Raw genomic sequence first — 20643 nt, 5'->3', positions numbered from 1 at the left:
CCCGATAGAACCCGAACCGGTCCCGAACCGAATTTTTAAATAATCCGAATGGGGCTGATTTTGATAAACCCGAATAACCGAAACCCGATTGGATAAAACCGAAACCCGATTGGGACCCCGAATGCCCATGCCTAGGAAAGGCATACAGATTTTACAGCAACCATTCCATTTCTTTTTACGACTTCAGTGTATTCATTTTTTTGGGTTTTAATAAATAAGGAAGACCTACAGCATAACATGTGATTTTCAAATTTAAAGTCAAACAAAATAATATTTTCTCCGTTCCTAAAAAATAGTCTTTCTAGTGTTTTTACATCTATTAAGAAAATGCATTAAATCACTATAATAAACTTATTTTTTTTTTTTGTGATTTTCAATTTTCAACAACTTTTGATCAATAGTAATCCAATAAAACCAATTTTTTTTTTTAAATTTACAATTTTTTCATAAAACATAAAACAACCATCTTTTAGAAACAATTTTTTTTTCCAAAACAACTATTTTTTAAGAAACGGAAGGAGTAAATGTTTTAACCTTTTCTAAAATGATCAAATCGTATCGAATGACCGGAGGGAGTAAATGGATCAGCGGGCTGAACAGCCATGGAGAGCATGTTTTGTAACATGCGTTGCCACTAACAAGATATCCATGCTAATTTATGCACAAAAAATAACAATCAACTAGATAAAAAGGACGGGTATATTTTTTGTTTAAGTTTAATTTTTATATTTATATTTTCTTTATGATTATATTTGTACTTTGTAATTATATTTGTCTATAAATCTTAATAAACATACATTTTATTAAATAATAGTAATTTAAAAATTGATTCGGTCTACGTTCGGTTAGGGTGGGTTGCGGGCCGACCCGGTCCGCTGATCCACCAACCCGCGGGTTTCAATTTTATTTTGGTCAAAAAATCTGATCCGCATAACCCACAAACAAATAATTTTGTACTTACTTCGTTTAATTTTGGGGTTATCCGCGGGTTTTATTTTTGAATAAATAATTATTTAATTTAATTATTAAAAAATATAAAAGTATATTTATAATAATTTTTATATATCATCAATTTTTTTATCTAAATCATAGTTTGTAATCATCATATCTAAATCATAGTTTTATTATCTATGTTTTGGCTTCCTAAACATATTTTAAATGATCTTCTCCCACGAACCCGTCCTTCGTGAACAAAAATAAATGTTTAGATTAAGATTTAGATTTTGATTCGTCCTTCAGAGGACGGATATATTTTTTTTTTTCAATTTTTTCTAAAAAAGTTTAATTTTATATTTAAGTTTTTTAATCATATTTGTAGTTAATCCATTCTATTAATTCAGCATCATGACCAATTGATAAAAAGTTGTATCTTTTAATAATTAAACTTTTATATTTGTGCTTTTTAGTTATATTTGTATTTTATAAGTATAATATTTCTCTTAAATATTTAATAAAAGGTTTTAATCAATACTATTAAAATATAAACATGATCTATTGATATACGAAAAAATATAGCCGTCCTTAAAATATGTATATTATTGGTTTTACATTTATATTTGTGTTTTAATCATATTTATATTTTTCTTTGTATAATATTTTTCTTAAATGATTAATAAGAAATTTTAATAATTGTATTTGGTAAATAAAAAATAATTTGTATATTAGTTTTTTCAGTTGTAAATAATATTATATCAATATATATTACGTAGTACTTACGGTTTTCTTTTGTTGTCCGATAATTAAGTTTCATGTGAGAAGAAGTTCAAAGAAACGGGTCCCACCCATTCGTATGAGTCATATAAAAATCAAAGGAAGTTTATGTACGGTTACATTGTTTGGTTTAACCAATCCAGTTCATGGATATTTTATAAACGAAATATTTGTGAGTAAGTTGTAAATGATAAAATTGAATGGCCGAGAGTAATAGGAAAAGGAAAAATAATCTAGTGGTTCCCGATCATTAAGGGTTTAAAGTGGTGATTACTAAATATATATTTAGATATAGTTACAAAATATATAGTTTATTTTTAGTAGATATCATGGAAAATAATTATTGGACATAACCTTTTATTAATTGGTCATGCTTAAGAATTAATAGAATAGATGAGTTGCATTGAAAACACTAAAATGGTGTACGAAATGAGAGAACAAAAATTATATCTCTGGATGAAAATGGGAAGACAAATGTAAATGTGTGAAATGAAAAAACTGTATTGTTGATACCACTTCCAGCCGACAATTTTATTTTATATGAAATGAAACTCAGCGTTAAAGTACTGTTGTTAAGTTTAAAAATTTAAGTTTGAAGAGGAAAGGCTAAAGCCTAAACAGGCCCATAGGGCCCAATTTACATCCCTATAACCACCACCGGCGTAAAATATCTAATAGGTAGAAGAAACCTTCGTCCCAGACACAAAAGCTGTTTCTGTAGTAAGAAAAAAAAACGGTAAGGGATTCGATTGGACTATCTGACAGTTGCGGCGGAAGTAATATGGCGAACATAGAATCGGAAGCAATTGATTTCGAGCCAGAGGAGGATGACCTCATGGACGAAGACGCTGGAGCAGCAGCTGACGTTTCCCCACGCGCTGCTGCGCATCCGAGGCTTAGGTCAGCTATCGCCGGAGCGAACGGCGATGCGACGGATAAGAAGACCAAAGGCCGTGGCTTTCGAGACGAGAGAGACTCCGATCGCCAGCGCCGCCTCTCCTCGCGCGATTTCGAATCTCTAGGTTCAGATGGCGGTCCTGGCCCCCAGCGATGTAACTTCTCTCTCTCTCTCTCTCAGTCTTTTACTCTTTACTTGTTTGATTGATTTGTGTCTGTGGTTTTGTTCTAGGGTTTCGATTTGACCTTTGAAAGTTAGTTTATTAGATTGGTCTGTAATTGATTTGGACGTAACATTGATGGTATTTGGTAATAAATGCCTAATTGTTTCCAATGTGAGCTTGTTTGATTGATTTGTTTTAGGGTTTCGATTTGACCTAGAAATCTTGTTTATTAGATGGTGTTATGTAACTGGTTTGGACTTTTAACCTAGTTTAGTTTGTGCAGGGAAGAACAAAGTGTAATGTGTGTGACTTGATGATGGTAAATAATTGTTTGGAACTGTTGTGGATGGTATGTTGTCTGTGTAGCCATTGAGGGGTGGATTATTTTGGTCACCGGAGTTCATGAGGAGGCACAGGAGGATGATATATCTAATGCTTTTGGTGATTTTGGGGAGATTAAGAGTTTACATCTCAACCTCGATCGCCGTACTGGTTTCGTCAAGGTATGGAGTTGGCTCCTTTTGTTCCTAGTATAGTGGGTGGCTCTTGATGATGAGTTTAATAGCCTTTTTGGGTTTGCTGTATTGATATTATTCTTGTAGAGAGTGCAGTGTTGCTTTGTCCTAGATGATACTCCTCTTTGACATACTTCTTTCTATGTGTTAATCGAAATGATAAGCTGTGTTTAAGAGTGTCAGTTTTTGTTGTGAAATTCGTTTAAGTGGGTAACCTATGGAGGTTGTAGTAATTTTGCCCACTTCATTTTGTCTTCTTGTTTAGGGCTATGCTTTGATAGAATATGAGAAGAGTGAAGAAGCACAGAATGCTATCAAAGCAATGAATGGTGCTGAGCTGCTTACACAGAATGTCAGCGTTGACTGGGCCTTCAGCAGCGGACCCAATGCTGGATCTTACAGGAGAAAGAACCTGAGGTTTGTATCCTACTCTGTTTTTTTGCATAACCAAGTAGTACGAGTTGTTTGCTATTTGGATGAGAAGAAGTCGAGTGTTTACAAGTATCAAAGGTTACTAATTAAGTACACACGCGAGTGAGAGTAGTTTTTTAGTTTGGAGTTAAGATTGTGTATGTATATCCAATCTTTCAACTGTTGACGAAAGTATGTATCTTTCTTGAGTCATTTGACCTTAGCATCCTTTGATCATTTCGACAGGTCTGGGAGGTCGCAACGATCACGAAGCCCAAGAAGACGTTTCTGATTGTATGATTTGGTTTGAGAGCTGTCTCCACATATCTCTCAGTATTTTGGATTATATCTCTATTTGTAAGTGGCGAGTGTTTCAACTCTTTTTTCTTGTGAGTGAACCGGATATTTTGTACCTTGTGTAATCTTATGCATTTTGCATAAGGTTGTTGGCGTTTGAAACACCATGAGATATGTTTTAATGCTTATGGTTTGGGAGAAGTTAGTTGAGGAAGAAGACGCTTTCATTTCATTTTCATTACATCCTATTCCTTAGTCGTAGACTCGTAAGTAACATAAAGACATCAAGGGCCGCTTGATGAGTAGGTTTGTGTACTTGCTTGAAACTCTCAACAGTGTGCATGGTTTCTTGTACGAATTCAACAGCTACATGTTGTGCATCAAGCAAGTACCACAGTAATATCTATTTAAAATTGTTAAAACCATATAACAAACACAAGGTGCTTTATTTTAAAGTAAAATTTTACGACAATAGATGAGTTTACCAAGAAAACTAATTAAACTATTGTGTAGATCAATTTTCTTTTGTACTCAACTTCTAATCTATTAAAATAGAGTCCTATTTAAAATTTACTTTGACATGTTTTTTTGGACCTATTGAAAATGTTATGACTTATCTATTACCTACATCTATTATTTCTACATATAACTAAAATATCTAATATTAACCTTATATATACTTTGATATTCCACTAGATTTACGAGAGACTACGACACCATAAATAAATAAAACATGTAGATATTCATAAGTTGGGTTTACAATTCGAGGGTGAAGAAAAACTGCGATCACCAAGAGATGGGCAACTGGATAATGGGGATCTTACATGATGCTTACAAGTGATTGATTGCGTTCATGTGTGTTGCTGTTACAGATATCAATAATATAATAGCTTATCTGTTTCAAACTGTTTTCAGCTTCTGTTAATCATCTCAGTGTATTGACGAGAGACAATTCTATCCATCACAAATTCAGTAGTGTATAGCTTTTACTTTCATGTCTGTGTGCTTCGTTCACGCCAATCGGTGATACATGCGTCAGTTTACAGCCATGAGCCATGTTACTCCATCCATACTTTTAAACAAACACTCTAACAAATAGAACATAATTAATTACTTCATTTTCGACAAAAGAAATTACTTCAAATAATATTATATTATAGTTCAAAATAACATACAGATATTTTATAAAACATTTGTGGCGTGTATGTTATTATAGTCCAAAATAGAACTAAATTGTTTTAAAAGATTAAATCTAAATAGTTTGTATTGATATCTATGAAAATTATGAAAATCTAAACGGTAGTGCCTATTCGTTGTTGCCAAATCAAAATAATATTATCAAACAAATAAAAAAAATAAAATATTTGTATGTTACCGAATATACAAAGAATCTAAACAATTATACCAAATTTTTTCTACAAATAATCTAAACGATATTTTTTTTATAAGTATTTAAATCTAAACAAAGTATATCCATTAATATTTTCACAAGTTAAACGGTTACTAATAATTAATAACAATTCATTTAGGAGTGTCAGTTCGGACTGGTCCGATCCGGTCCGGCCTGGTCTAAACCCGATAAATCCGTAAATATTTGAATCTGGTCCGGCCCGGATATATTTTGGGTCTAGAATTCAAAGTCCCGTCCGATTTTTATAAGGCTATAGGGTTTTTCGGGTTTTTTGGGCTTTTCGAAAAATAATTTGTCATTGTCATTTATACCGTCTTAATACATATGAATTTAATTAAAAGACCCGATTTTAACTTTAAGAAAGTGTAGTGATTTTCAACATTTATTTTTTATCAAAAATATTTTACTTTTTCGTATGCTTTAAAAACATATTATAAACTATCAAATATAAATTTAAACTAAATATATAAGAGAACAAAATTTACGATAACATGATCAAACGTTTCATATTTTGTATGTTGAAAAAACTACGTTATAAAAGAAGAAGTTACATTTGCAAAATATAAATATGACATTTGTAATGATCAAACAATAAGGTGCATTAACAATTTTTATATTTTTATTAAAGTTTGGATTAAAACTATTAAAATAATATGTTAATACTAATAAAGGTTTTGATTACAAGAATACTAATATTTGAAGTAAAAATACAAAGTTTTGGATTTTCGGGCCGGCCGTAGCCCAGACGGGTTTAAACCCAATATATCCAAAGCCCAAATGGGCTTAGCCCAAAAAATCGATTTTTTCGGATTTATAAAACTAAGCCCAAACCCGATAGTTTTTAGGGCGAGGCGGGTTCTGGCTGCGGACTTCGACCCTAATTGACATATCTAAATCCATTTAAAAACCAACACGATGATAAAACTAAAACCATACAAAGATAGTTGCAAAGTTCATGTGAAACCTTTCATTTATGGATATTTATAAATTAAGGTTAGAAAAGCTAATTAATGTAATATATTATATATATTTGTTTCACTAATATTTAAAAGATTTATTAATATATTTATTTATATTTAGTAGTACCTGCATATTCTGCGATTATCCATAATTATCACCATACAGAATAATTGTTACGAAATCAGATAAAACTGATCCTAGGATTGGATTCCCGGTGAACCGCATGGCCCATAAAAAATTATGGATAACCCGCAGAATCTGCAGGTATTACTAAATATAAACAAATAAATAGATATATATATATATATATAAACTATTTTATTTATTTAGTTAAAATTTTGAATAATATAATTATAATCAAAATAGTATACATATTTGTAATATTTTATATATTTTTTAGAAAATATTTTTAGAATTTGCGGGTTGGTAGATATTCGCACATCAATTTCGATCAACTTGCATATGTTCCAATAAAATAAGTTTAAACCGTATTTGCAATTCAAAAATTTTACATCACTCGATCTGCAAGTCAAATAGGGCAGAACCCGCAGGTTTTGATTAAAATTTTTAGTCCTAACTGTTCCCGTAATAATGACACAAATCCAAACAACCAAATATCTAATTTAATATTTTAAACCCAGTCATAACCGCGTTTTAAGGCGGATCACAATCTAGTTTAGTGTTAAATGCAAACCGTTGGATCATTATTGCATGTTCTCCCTTAACATTACTCAAACAAAAAAGTCGTACTATATTTCTGTCTCATGCAAAATAGGATTGTGCCAAAGGCGTATGGGTGTTTGTTTGATAAGACCATACCTTAGATTCAGTTGAATTTTAGAATCTGGGTTTCTATCTATTTTCTGCAAATCTTTATTTCGCTTTTCTCTATACGAAAAATAGTATAGATCGTACTCAAACATACATCTACCAAAACTTTGAGAAAGTAGCCAATGCGGGTTGAGTCTATGGACAAAAGATGGCATGTCCCGTATAACTCCCAAGTCAATAATTAAGTATTTGATTTTATGTATTTGACATTTTGATTTTATCTCATAAGAAAATGTTATCTTGAAAAAGGTCCAAACGTATTATTACATATTCTTCATTAAAATTACAAAATATTACTAAAAATTAAAAGAAAATTAAAATATTTAGAAATCAAATTTAAATGTTAAAAAAAATTCTCTAAGATCCATGACAATGTGTATCTGCTTTGTCTAGTACATTTTTAGCTAACACATCTAGTTAGGAAGTATAGATCTATAGTTTTATGTTTGTATTAGATACTAAAAATACAGTTAGAGAAGTAGCAGCTACACATCAAGCTAAAGATACCCATAAATCAGGAAGATAGATAATAAATGGACAGTCTAAAAGAAAATAAAGAGGCATAATACAAATAACTATAACGGTGCCAACTACCACGCATTTACTTCCTTTCACTTTTCATTTAAACACCTTGTGAAGGCTTCGTTGTGAACTTGTGACCTTCTCTTCCTTTTTATCTCATCAGAACTATCAATAGCTATCTCTGATTTGACTTACCTAGCAAATGTTCATTACTGATCAAATATTATTTCTTTATAGCTTTACAAAATGTCAAGATAATGATAAAAATTCGTAACCTAAAAGTACTTATATGATGTTATGTTTGAACGGACAACAATTTTAGTAAAAAGAAGTTGACTGACAATTTTCATTGAATGAAATTAGAAAGAAAAGTTATCAGAATTTTATAGGTTTCAGGAACCTTTTTTGTATTACATTTTTTCAAAAAGAAACTACATCATTGTCAATCAGTTGCATACTAGTATAAAGTATTAACCATCCAAATAAGATTCTATAATTACTGTGGTTATTTGTTTCAAATCAAACGAAAACATCTCACAGGTAAAATCGTAAAAATAAAATAGTTTCGGATGGTTAGATTTCATTTCACAAAAAAGGCATTCGCTCGGAGTTTCTTGTTAGGCAACGGCATTAATTATCAAGAGCCGACATACAACAAAGTATTTGCAAGCTTTATATTCATACGTATTAGGATATGTCAATAAGTGGGTGGTTATTACATACACATGGACGATTTGTATATACTAGTATTAGAGAGACCCTCACAAGTCATAACTCTCACTATCTCACATTTAATGAGTATATCAAACTATACTCTTATTTACGTGTATACATATATTGTTATCATATTAAAGCCACCCATTAAATTTGATTAGTTGTTTGTTGATTGTTGCAATCACCTAAGAAAATCTTAGAACTACAAGATTAATCTCTTATCTTTATAATTCATTTCTCCAACCACTATAACAAAAAAAAACTTCTCTCTCTCCTTCCATTTCACACACAAATGGAGTTAGAGAGTACGAGCAATGGCCGGCCTTCCCGTCGTCCTCCTCCTCCTCCACCGCCAGCACCAGCGATCGGTCGTGGAGCGTACTTGGCCTGGGAAGATTTGACGGTGGTTATACCTAACTTTAGTGGTGGTCCGACTCGAAGGTTGCTCGATGGACTAAACGGGTACGCTGAACCGGGTCGGATCATGGCCATTATGGGTCCTTCCGGATCCGGCAAGTCCACGCTTCTTGACTCTCTCGCAGGTTCGTTTTCAAATTTTTTTTTCGTAATTACTAATTAGTGAGATATATTTGGTTAGAGATTAATAAACATGGTTACCAGCTTACCTCAAAACTACTATTCTATTACCATTATTGTGTTTTCTTTTGTGAGTTAGATATATATCACTTCTGTAGTTCTGTATATCATGTTTACTGTAGCATGAGATATCTATCTTATTAAACTAGAAACACTCCGTTGGACCTAACATTTATTTTGTAAGTTTTTAAATTAAATACACATTTATACTTTATAGTTAAACCTACATTAAATCACTAATGTTCCTTTCTTTATACTACTATTCATGTTTCCAAACAATATACTTATTTTTTTATACTACTATCAATGTTTCCAAACAATATATTTTTATACTACTATCAATGTTTCCAAACAATACAATAATTAATCTTAGTTATTTTATATCTATCATTTTCTCTTTAAAATTTTGTAGAAACGTTATAATTTCATAAATTGCAAAATAATGAACTTTAAAATTTGGATTATAAGACTACAAAATATGAAACTATTTCAATTTAAATCCAATTAGATTACATATCGGTCATCCATCAGTTCAATCGGTTAGTCTCGGGTTTTAGTGATTTTTTTTTAATATGAATATTTTAAAAACCTAAATTGAATTGTCAGATTTCCGGATTAACTGGTATAATCACAATCAGGTTGAATTTAAAATACTGATTTAAATGCAAAAATATTTTAAATACACACTTTTTAAAAATTACCAAAATATTTGCTAGTTATTAGTGAAATTTTTCATCGTAAAATATTCCGCGTTTCCAAAGCGCGGATCAAAATCTAGTGTTCTTTAAAACATCGCACGAAACGTGTAGATCTTCGTGTATAAGATACATATAATATAAGATGTTAATTCGAATATTATTTTAACCGTTATATGAATTATCGCGTATATATAGGTAGACTCGCAAGAAACGTGATTATGACCGGTAATCTTCTATTGAACGGAAAGAAGGCAAGACTAGACTACGGCCTCGTCGTAAGTATTATTATTATTATCTGATTATTAAAGTTACTATCCAAATTTAATTTTTTTTTATTTTTAATTTGTTTTTATTTTTATTTAAGATTATTTTTAATTTTAGTTTTAATTTTTAATTTGTTTAAACTAAAATAATGAACAGGCTTATGTAACACAAGAGGATATATTGATGGGAACACTAACGGTGAGGGAGACAATAACATACTCAGCTCATCTAAGGCTTCCAAGTGATTTGACCAAAGAAGAAGTGAACGGCATTGTTGAAGGAACAATCATTGAGCTTGGACTTCAAGACTGTGCAGACAGGGTCATAGGTAGCTGGCAGTCTAGAGGAGTGAGTGGTGGCGAGAGGAAACGCGTCAGCATTGCGTTAGAGATCTTAACGCGGCCACAGATTCTGTTCCTTGACGAACCCACAAGCGGTTTGGACAGTGCTTCTGCTTTCTTTGTGATTCAAGCGCTTAGGAACATCGCTAGAGATGGCGGTAGAACCGTTGTTTCATCGATTCATCAGCCTAGTAGCGAAGTTTTCGCTCTCTTTGACGATCTTTTCTTGCTCTCTAGTGGTGAGACTGTTTACTTTGGTGAATCCAAGTTTGCTGTTGAGGTAAGAAATGAAGTCTCTTTCTTGGTTTACAAGAATTGCGGTTGTCTGATCGCTAAACGCTGACGTTTTATTGTCTCTGCCAGTTCTTTGCCGAAGCAGGGTTTCCTTGCCCGAAGAAGCGGAATCCTTCGGATCATTTCCTGAGATGTATAAACTCAGATTTTGATACCGTTACAGCTACACTCAAAGGATCTCAGAGAATGCGGGTGAGATATCTTCATCTTGAAACTTTGTGTCAAAGTCCTCTTTGTTTTGTTGATTCTATAAGTGTGACTTCAATCTCGGTGCTCTCTGCTAGTATGGTATATTTTAGGATTCTGAAAAACACCTTTAATAAGAAAGGTAAACTTTCTAAAGGGAAAATAATTATCGGGTTAAAAAAAAAATTATCGGGTTTTGAGTAGTATAAATACGAATTTGAAGGGTTGCTGTTTATTCTTTCACACAATCAATAAACAGTAAATGTTTCCAATCCAGATATCGGTTTGATTTCATTCTTTTTTTAGTTTTTTTTTTAGTTTTTAGGTATTTTGGTTTACAATATTTTTATGAATTTACATAATTCACTAAATAAAATACAAATATTTTGAAATTAAATTTGAAGTTTTGTTTTTTTTCAGAAAACACTTTGAAACTTTAAATATAAAATTTTGTAAACTTTAAAATATGGAGTATTTTCGGAGATGCTCCGAGCGTTTTCTTTTGCTTTCTTTGAACGGATTTCTCAAGACTTCATTTTTAATGCAGGAGACACCAGCTACATCAGATCCTTTGATGAACCTAGCAACATCTGAGATCAAAGCTAGACTTGTTGAGAGTTACCGTCGCTCAGTCTATGCTAAATCTGCTAAATCTCGGATCCGTGAATTAGCTAGCATTGTAAGCAAAAACTGTTCCCAGTCCCATAAGATTCAAGAATGTAGTACACAAGTGTTTTACATTTGTCTGTTCTGTGTTGTTGTTTTTTAACAGGAAGGACATCATGAGATGGAAGTGAGAAAGGGAAGCGAAGCGAGCTGGTTTAAACAGCTAAGGACTTTAACAAAGAGATCTTTTGTGAACATGTGCCGGGACATTGGGTACTACTGGTCAAGAATTGTGATCTACATTGTTGTATCCATCTGTGTTGGGACCATCTTTTACGATGTAGGGCACAGCTACACATCGATCTTGGCTCGGGTTTCTTGTGGTGGATTCATTACTGGTTTCATGACTTTCATGTCCATTGGAGGGTTTCCATCTTTCATCGAAGAGATGAAAGTGTTCTACAAAGAGAGACTGAGTGGTTACTACGGCGTTTCGGTTTATATTATATCGAACTACGTCTCTTCTTTCCCGTTCTTGGTCGCGATTTCGGGCATCACAGGGAGTATCACTTACAACATGGTGAAGTTCCGTCCAGGGTTCTCTCACTGGGCTTTCTTCTGTCTCAACATATTCTTCTCTGTCTCGGTCATTGAGAGTCTCATGATGGTTGTTGCTTCTCTCGTTCCAAACTTTTTGATGGGTCTCATTACCGGAGCTGGCATCATTGTAAGCCAACACACCTTTTTTACCTCTGTTTTTGTTTCTTCTGTACAAGCTCCTAAAAGGTGTTCTTGATTCTGTTTTTGACAGGGAATCATCATGATGACTTCTGGATTCTTCCGTCTGCTTCCAGATCTTCCAAAGATTTTCTGGAGATACCCAATTTCTTTCATGAGTTATGGTTCTTGGGCTATTCAGGTACTTTATTTGCTTCAGTAGTCTCAAGAAACATTCAATACAGATATTGAAACCTTTAGCCTGCAAATAGAATGAACCTAATATTGAAAAGAGTTATGGTACATATTAGATCTATATGAGCTAAAAAATATTTCCTCTCAGTGTCAATTAGTTTTAATACGGAAACTCATGATCACGAACATAAATAATTTGAATAACTCTAGATTCACACTTAGCACGTTATACACGTCTCTCTTCTTCTTGTTTACTGTAGGGTGCATACAAGAACGATTTTCTTGGACTAGAGTTTGATCCTATGTTTGCGGGAGAACCCAAGATGACTGGAGAGGAAGTTATACAGAAAATATTTGGAGTTAAAGTCACACATTCGAAGTGGTGGGACTTAGCAGCGATTGTGTTAATCCTTGTGTGTTACCGCATTCTCTTCTTCATAGTGTTGAAGCTTAAGGAAAGAGCAGAGCCGGCTTTGAAGGCGTTACAAGCAAAGAGAACGATGAGGAGTCTCAACAAGAGACCTTCTTTTAGGAAAGTCCCATCTCTATCTTCCTTATCTTCAAGGAGACACCAAGCTCTACATTCACTTTCTTCTCAAGAAGGTCTTACTTCTCCAATCCATTAAAGACTACATATATATATATTTGTATACACTTTGTGGCTTCGATTTGCTTTGCACATACAATAGTTTCAACATTATCAATATGTATCAGCAACTGATGATTCTATGATCCAGCATTATTTTCTTCTTTCAGTATGAGCATAATAATCTGAATTCATCATACATATATATTTGGAAAAATATTGAAACGAAACAGAATGATATTCTCGATTTGCCCATTTGAAATGCAAAACGTGGTATAAAATAAGTCATTTACGAATTGACAGAGAAATGTTAGGGTTGTTTTGGAATGCAAAAACAATAATACTCTAAAACTTCTTTGGATCATCTATCATACACTTGTTATTTAAGTGGGGTAAATGAAAGTTCATTCGTATGAAAACTGAAGCCTACAGAGACAGAAGGCATTGTACCACAAAATCATAGTTCTCGAGTGGTTAAGCCCATGGCATTAGGTACTAATAATATTAGCAATAAACATAGCCCCTGTTCGGAATCACACTAGGGGTAATGCGTGGGCTGGTGTATATGAGTTATGAAAAAATTGAAGATTGATCGAGGATTAGACAAGGATTAGTTTTAAGTATTATTACTCTATATACTATTATTTGTGTAACAAAACAATAAATCTAATGTGCTAGTGGTTCTCTTTGAGGTTCCAGGTATAGAATAGGAAGGATGATTCTCATTAGAATTATGAGTATTCTATATATGTAACTAGCTAGGTTATATGTAATTCAATAGAAACATTTCCATATATACTTGATATGCTACTGGACTCTCGCCATCTAGGGTGCGGTGCCACCTCAAGATAGAGGTAGCTTGGTAACTCCAATCCTGGTAGTTGCGTGTATGAACGTTGACGTGAGTGAGGTTTCATTAGTGGATCGGCAAGCTGATCCTTCGTTGAGATATGAGCAACTCTGAGTATCCCGGTTTGGACAAGGTTTCAAATGAAATGATAATCGATTGCCAGATGTTTCATCCTTGAGTGAAATATATGATTGGCACAAAGGTAGGTTGCATCTATATTGTCACAATAGATGACTGGGTTCATGATCTTGCAATACCTTTCAGTGAGCAGTGAGCATAACCATCGAACCTCTGAAGCTGTATTCTCCACTGCCCTATACTCAACCTCGGTTCATGATCTTGCAATACCTTTCTGTTTCTTTCAAGACCATGATATTGGAGTGGAACCGATGTAGATAACGTAGGCATTTGTGGAGATGTAGTCATCAGTATCTCCTGCCTAATCATCATCAGCGTAGGCATGAAGACTGAGAGGTGCGACTATCTTCATCTTTATTCCATGCGCAGTGTACCAGCTAGATAGAGTAAGACTCTCTTAACCGTCTGCCAATGATCCGTTGTTTATGCATAAATTGAGAAAGACGGCTGCGTAGGAGATGTCAGGTCTCGTGAAAACAAGATATTGGAGGCTATCCACGGTTGAGGATACTGAGCAGCGCCTGGAAGAGGATCACCACCATGTAATGTTAGTTTGGGAGTTTTCTGAAGCGGAATCGAAACCAGTTTTGAATCGAGCATGTTGCTTTTTACTGAGAATATCAAATATATACTTCCTTTGCATCAGATGTAAACCAGAGGAAGACCATGAGACTTCAATTCCAAGAAAGTAGTGTAAGTCTATAAGGTCTTTGATAGAGAATCAATCCACAAGTGACTGTGACGCTCTGTAAACGACTTCAGAACTGCTTCCAGTGAGAATAATATCATCAACGTACACCAATATATATGTGTAGACATTACCTTTCTGTAGAATGAACAGCCTAGTATCTGAGGGATGAGTTCTGAAACCCCATGGCAAGAAGATGTTGTTTCAAGGTCATGTACCAGGTGCGACTCACACCGTGCAAGGGGCATGTTTCAGTCCGTAAATCGTCTACTTCAACTTGCAGACATGAGTAGGGCGATCACTATCCACAAAACCTGGTGGCTTACTCATGTATACCTCTTCGTCAAGCTCGCCTTGTAAAAACACATTGTTTACATCGAATTGTTTGGGTTCCCAACCTTGATTCACCGCAATATCCAACACCAAGCGTATTGTTGTGCTCTTAACTACAGGACTGAAAGTTTCTCCGTAATCGACACCATACGCTGAGTATTTCTGTGAGTGATAAGTCTTGCTTTCGGTCTTTCTACATCTCCATTCAGCAAGTATTTGATTGTGTAGATCCACCGAAAACTGACGAGGTTCTGCATTGGATCTGGCGGAACCAACTCCCATGTCTGATGCTTTAGTTGTGCATCATATTCTGTAGACATCGCGTGTTGCCACCATTCATCCTGCAGAGTTTGTTTAAGGGTTTTAGGTTCGGGGGAGAAGACACGTCTGGTGGCTGTGTGTAAACCGAATTTGGTGTTCGGTTTAACGATTTTATTTTTGCTTCTGGTTTGCACTTGATGGCGATTTTGGTTTGGTTTAGAAGGTTGTGGTTCGATGGTATTGTATTGGGTTGAGGTTGATGATAGTATTTGTGTGGGTCTGGATAATGGTTTTGATTGATTGTGAGATAGCGGGCTGGTTGGTTTGGGTTTCATTTGAGTGGTATTGAGCTGATTTAATTGGGTTTCCTTTAGGGTGATTGGCTGGATGCTGGGCAGTGGTTTTCGGACCTATTTAAGGTGGGGGAGCAATGCGATCAGAGTTAAAGAGGGAGGAAGAGAAGAGTCGTGACAAGAGATAGGAGGCAATACCTCAGTGGGAGTGATGACGGAGCAGACGACAGAAACCGATGAGGGACCGAGCACGGGGGAGCAGGGGGCAGAGCTGATTGTTGATTCTGGTGAACCGAGACATGTATCAATGTTGGAGGTGTAGAATAACAAAAAACATCTTCCTCGGGTTGGTTATGTGAGACTGAGTTCTCCGTGGCATAAGGAAACATAGTTTCGATGAATTGTACGAGAGGTGTAGATCCGACCAGTAGGAATATTCAGATACAGATAAGCGCTTTGAGTCAATGAGTAACCGAGAAAGACACATGGTTTGGAGCGATCATCCAGTTTGTTGACGGCATACAGTCTCAACCATGGATAACAAAGAGAGCCGAAGACCATGAGGCGTGAGTAGTTCGGTGTTATTTGGAAGAGACATTGATATGGGGATCGGAGAGCCAGCGTTGGTGTGGGTTGCCGATTTATCAGATAAACAGCAGCAGAAAATGCAAAAGGGCCATAACGCTTTTTGGAACCGATGCGTGAGAGAGAGGAGTCAACCTGGTTTGAACAATGTGATGATGCTTCCTCTCCCCTAGACCTTTGTTTTCAGGAGTATGCGGAGGAGATGTGAGATGAGTGATTCCCATTTGATTGTGCCAAATTTATTTTCATTACCACCGAGAGTGGTGATAAGATATCAAATATATTTAGAAGTTATTCTTGTGCAAGAGTATATAAAAAAGAGAATAACACATATAGTTTTTCTTAAAAAAATTGACCAAAATTAAGGCCTGATTATTACAATATATGATCAACACATACATAACACGTAAACTTTAATAGTTATTATTTTAAAAATAAAACCAACTATTCATAGAATAGAGTAATTATTAGATTCAATAGGTTGGATGCACATTTGTTTATATGTCGAGTCTTCTTATTGTTTGATTATGAACTTAGAAAACCATTTGCCAGAAGCTTTTTCTCTTCGATCAGCAGGATTAGTGAAATTGACCCAATTCATACCAAATCGGAGAGTGAAACCATTTCCAAACTCGTAGTTGTCCATCAGTGACCATGCAAAATACCCTGCTACGTTGCATCCATCACTGTAATATATATTGAAATAATGTTAACATTTATAATAATTCTCAAAACTATGTCAAATAAAGTTAACTCACTCGATAGCGCATTTGAGACATGAAAGATGGCTGCAATGATTTTGAATTCGTCCATTATCGGCAAGAGCAACTGGCAGTGTTAAGTTTCCGGTATCAAGATCAGCAACTCCTATAAATTTGAACAAAATATTTCCAAATTAAACAAACACCTATAAAAGGTTTTCATTGGTTAAACATTAATTTGTATTGGTGTGCTGATATGTAGGTACCGTTTTCAGTGATATAGGTAAGTGGGTTTCCATAATTGTTTTTGATATAATTTAGAATCTGTCGGAACCCTGGAGGGTAGTAGACAAAGCTAGGCGCCTGTACAAGAAGGGAAGATAAAAAAGAAAGGAAATTCAAATAAATGATGTGATGTCCATTAAAATTGATGATTCTAAACAGGATCGATGATAACCTGAACACCAATAGGTACTCCGTTGCGATAGACTGTAGTCAAGTAGAGAAAACTATGAGTTAAAAAATTCATAAATATATATATATATATATATATATTATAAGAACATAAATTATTTTCACATACAATCAATAGTAACTCTTGAATCGGTGATGGCACTAGGTTGGGTGGAAGGAGCTGCATTGGTTGCATATCGTGTAACGTAATAGTTCAACCCTAGAAAATCAAGTGATCCTTTGACTAACTTTGATTCTTGAGGAGTGAATATAGGCAATCTATCTCCAACCATCTGTCGCATTATCTTCGGGTATCTTCCGTAGACCAATGGATCCAAAAACCTTCATATATATCGAACAAAAATGATAAATTTAATATTACAAGTATAGTTGTTACATTTCAAGGCCTTATAACCAAAGCTTTATATATGTGTGTGTATATTCATGAAATCTGAGAGTCAATTAATTGACAAATATATTAATACCATCCGACAGCGAAATCAAATGCTCGCTTTGCAGCAGCCTTGTCGCGAATGCTGTTTTCGTTTAATGGGGTGAACCATCTCCCGATCAAGGTTGTTCCTATCTTACCACCTTGAGATTTCTGAATGCATAGATTGTTTTGGATTATAAATTACATATACTACATACAAATAATCTTGGAAGAAAAAAAAGTCATGACATATTTGGTAATATACGAACCTGGTATCTTTTTCGGTATAATGCAACAGTTTTTGCATGAGCTAGAAGTTCGTTATGTGCAACTATATAAGGTTCGGTTCCGGAATTTCCTCCAAATTCACACCCAGTGCACCGTCCAGGTGGATATGTTCCGTCTCCATAACCTTTGATTGCGAGAGAGTAAGGCTGGTTTAAAGTGATCCAAAATTTGACTCTGTCCCCGAATCTCTGGAATAGAAGCTCGGCGTAGTTTTTGAAGTCCTCACTGGCCATATATCATACATATTAGATAAAAGATAGATCTGATGTGATGTAATGTAAGATCTAATATAAAACAGATCTAAGATAAGGAAAACAAGTTTAATATAAAGATAGACCTAAGACAAAGTAAACAAGTTTAGTATAAAAATTATTTAATGCACTTACACTATACGCCGGCTCAAGAAGCCTCCATATTCATCTTCTAGAGTCTGGGGAACATCCCAGTGGAATATTGTTACATACGGTTCTATGCCTTTATTCACACACAAAAAAATGATCATCGAACGATTAAAACTATGTATTGTTAGAATACAAATTTATATAAAATATTTACCATTTGCTTTTAACTCATTGATGAGGTTATTGTAGTATTTTATCCCGTTCTCGTCAACCCCTCCAATCAATCTTCCCTCTAAAGGTAAGCATATATACAATCATAACATTAGTCAAAAAATAATTATATTAGTAACAAAAATAAAATTCTGCTCAGCTTATCATCTGCACTTACTTGGTAAGACCCTTGACCATGCTATTGAGAGTCGGTAGGCTTGAACCTTCATTCTTTTCAGTAATTTGACATCCTCCTGTTAATTATATGAGATTTGAAGAGTTGAATTGCATTTCTGAAGGCAAACAACATGTATACACACATTCATCATTGAAAGCCTCTCACCTTGTAAAGATCATACGAATCACAAGCAAGGTCTCCGGAACTGCGATCTGGAACGTTTTCTGTACATATATATAGCAAATCGAAATATGAACATGACTTGGATATATATATGAGTGAAATTGTCCCATTCGTCATTAATTTGTACACATAATTTTTCCTACATCGAAGTGAATGTTAATTAATTGTACGGGTAAATCTTAATGAGTGATGTGTTGTGACCTGGATATCTATGAGTGAAATAGTCCCATCCGTTAAGTGCTCTATGTGCAGCACCTTCAATCTGGTAAAGTAAATATAAATCATGCAGGCCGGGGTAAAGATTTTCCGTACGTTATAGATGACAAATAATCTTCATAGATCCCTATATCTTATATTAAAAGGTCAGTATCAAAGAGATAAGTAACCTGGTAGGCGGAAGTAGCCGCACCAAAAGTGAAGTTCTTTGGAAAACTAGTTCGGTTGAATGTAAGGGGATTGTCGCAGTTGAAGGGTTCTTTAGCCTTACAGGCAGGGTTGCAGACATTTTTGCTACTTGAAACCGCAAAGAGAATGACAAGAATTGCCAAAGAGAAGTGGGCTTTTAGAATTTCCATGGATGAGAGCATGGTAGCTTGCTTTCTTTAGGTTGTTTTAATTTGATTTTTGTTGATGGTAAACTTGATGATGATGACTAAATAATGAACTTGGAAGGGTTTATATAAGAAAAGTTGCGTGCATGAGAATTTGCATGGGGTTTGAAGTAAACTCGTTACGTACGAATATTTGCAATGACTTTTAACCTCTACGTTCTCCACCTCATGACTCGCTGTCTCTTTTCTGAAGTAAAATTTACATCATATGCTCATAACAGTTTTTCAATTTTATATAATGTTAATTATCTAAGCAAGGACGATTGAGTTATTAATACACGAAAGTTGATGAATTACGAATTAATAAACAAGTAGCCATGTTGAGTTTAAGGTATCATATACCTGCACATGTCTGAAACAATAAAACGAGAACATATACGTTAAAACAAGGGTTTGTGGTTTGGTGGTGATTAACTTGAGGGCAAAAGCTCAATACGGTGAAGCCATTAGAGTTCGAGTCCCGGTCACTGGAGAATTAACATTTCGGCATCGGTAAAGACAGAGAACCGACATGTGGCAACACGTGACTAGTCTGCACCACTTTTGTGGGAGGAGGATACCTCTGTATAAATAAAAAAAAAGAACATATACGTTAAAAAGAGCAGTGCTTACCCCCTTGTCGAAAAAGGCAATGGTCTTAGGCCCCATAATTTTTAGTTAATATTTAGGGCCCCATTTTATGTATAAAATGCATTCGTTAGTGTTATATATGTTTACATACTTACTGTACATAAAGAGTTTGATTGTACATATCTTTTTCTAGATTTTAGTTTGGATTCTCTTTTTAGATTTCAATTATAAACATAGTCACTATATCTACCATTTTAGTTTTCTGTGAACATACCGAAATCTTATATGAACAGATCATTTGGAAATAAAAAATTGCCTTAAATGTTGTCAAAATAAAAAAAAATTTGCCTTAGGCCCCTGAAAACGTTCGCACGGCAATGTTCTTTAAAAATTCCATATGAAATTTGGTTTATAATAATTCCTTATTTTAGAAATTTAAATTAATTATTTTGAATTTAAATAATTACTCTAGATTATAATAAATTTGAAATATATAGTGTATAATGCAAAATTTTGTGTGTTTTAAGCATATAAAGTTAAAGTTAGAGTAAATATTAAATTAATAAGATTAATTTAATTTATAAAATAAGGTTTCATAAAGTTAAATTTAA

General features: G+C 34.2%; 3 protein-coding genes across 3 annotated transcripts; 2 read left to right on the top strand and 1 right to left on the bottom strand.

The window, feature by feature from the left end:
- The first annotated feature begins 2384 nt into the window (after positions 1-2384).
- Positions 2385-4232, top strand: LOC108862997 (RNA-binding protein Y14). The gene is made up of 4 exons (XM_057010297.1): positions 2385-2762; positions 3138-3274; positions 3552-3703; positions 3944-4232. Exons 1-4 carry the CDS (start codon positions 2492-2494, stop codon positions 3987-3989), a joined length of 606 nt encoding a protein of 201 aa, XP_056866277.1. The 5' UTR covers positions 2385-2491; the 3' UTR covers positions 3990-4232.
- A 4373-nt stretch (positions 4233-8605) lies between these two features.
- LOC108862996 (ABC transporter G family member 12) lies at positions 8606-13080 on the top strand. Its single transcript, XM_018637281.2, has 8 exons — positions 8606-8974; positions 9923-10002; positions 10148-10612; positions 10696-10818; positions 11360-11491; positions 11585-12145; positions 12230-12337; positions 12591-13080. The coding sequence occupies exons 1-8, from the start codon at positions 8725-8727 to the stop codon at positions 12954-12956; spliced, it is 2085 nt and encodes a 694-aa protein (XP_018492783.1). The 5' UTR covers positions 8606-8724; the 3' UTR covers positions 12957-13080.
- Positions 13081-16550: 3470 nt separating this feature from the next.
- On the bottom strand, positions 16551-19475 carry LOC108862995 (myrosinase 4-like). Its single transcript, XM_018637280.2, has 13 exons — positions 19238-19475; positions 19053-19113; positions 18834-18892; positions 18669-18744; positions 18495-18572; positions 18326-18413; positions 17921-18164; positions 17704-17822; positions 17349-17560; positions 17223-17254; positions 17032-17128; positions 16823-16931; positions 16551-16750 (listed from the first exon to the last, which is right to left on the bottom strand). Exons 1-13 carry the CDS (start codon positions 19436-19438, stop codon positions 16579-16581), a joined length of 1548 nt encoding a protein of 515 aa, XP_018492782.1. The 5' UTR covers positions 19439-19475; the 3' UTR covers positions 16551-16578.
- Positions 19476-20643: the final 1168 nt, after the last annotated feature.

The sequence above is a fragment of the Raphanus sativus genome, chromosome 5 (assembly GCF_000801105.2).
Source record: "Raphanus sativus cultivar WK10039 chromosome 5, ASM80110v3, whole genome shotgun sequence".
NCBI lineage: Eukaryota > Viridiplantae > Streptophyta > Magnoliopsida > Brassicales > Brassicaceae > Raphanus > Raphanus sativus.
The sequence above is the reverse complement of the archived record's forward strand: the minus strand, read 5'-3'. Positions and strand labels throughout refer to the sequence as shown.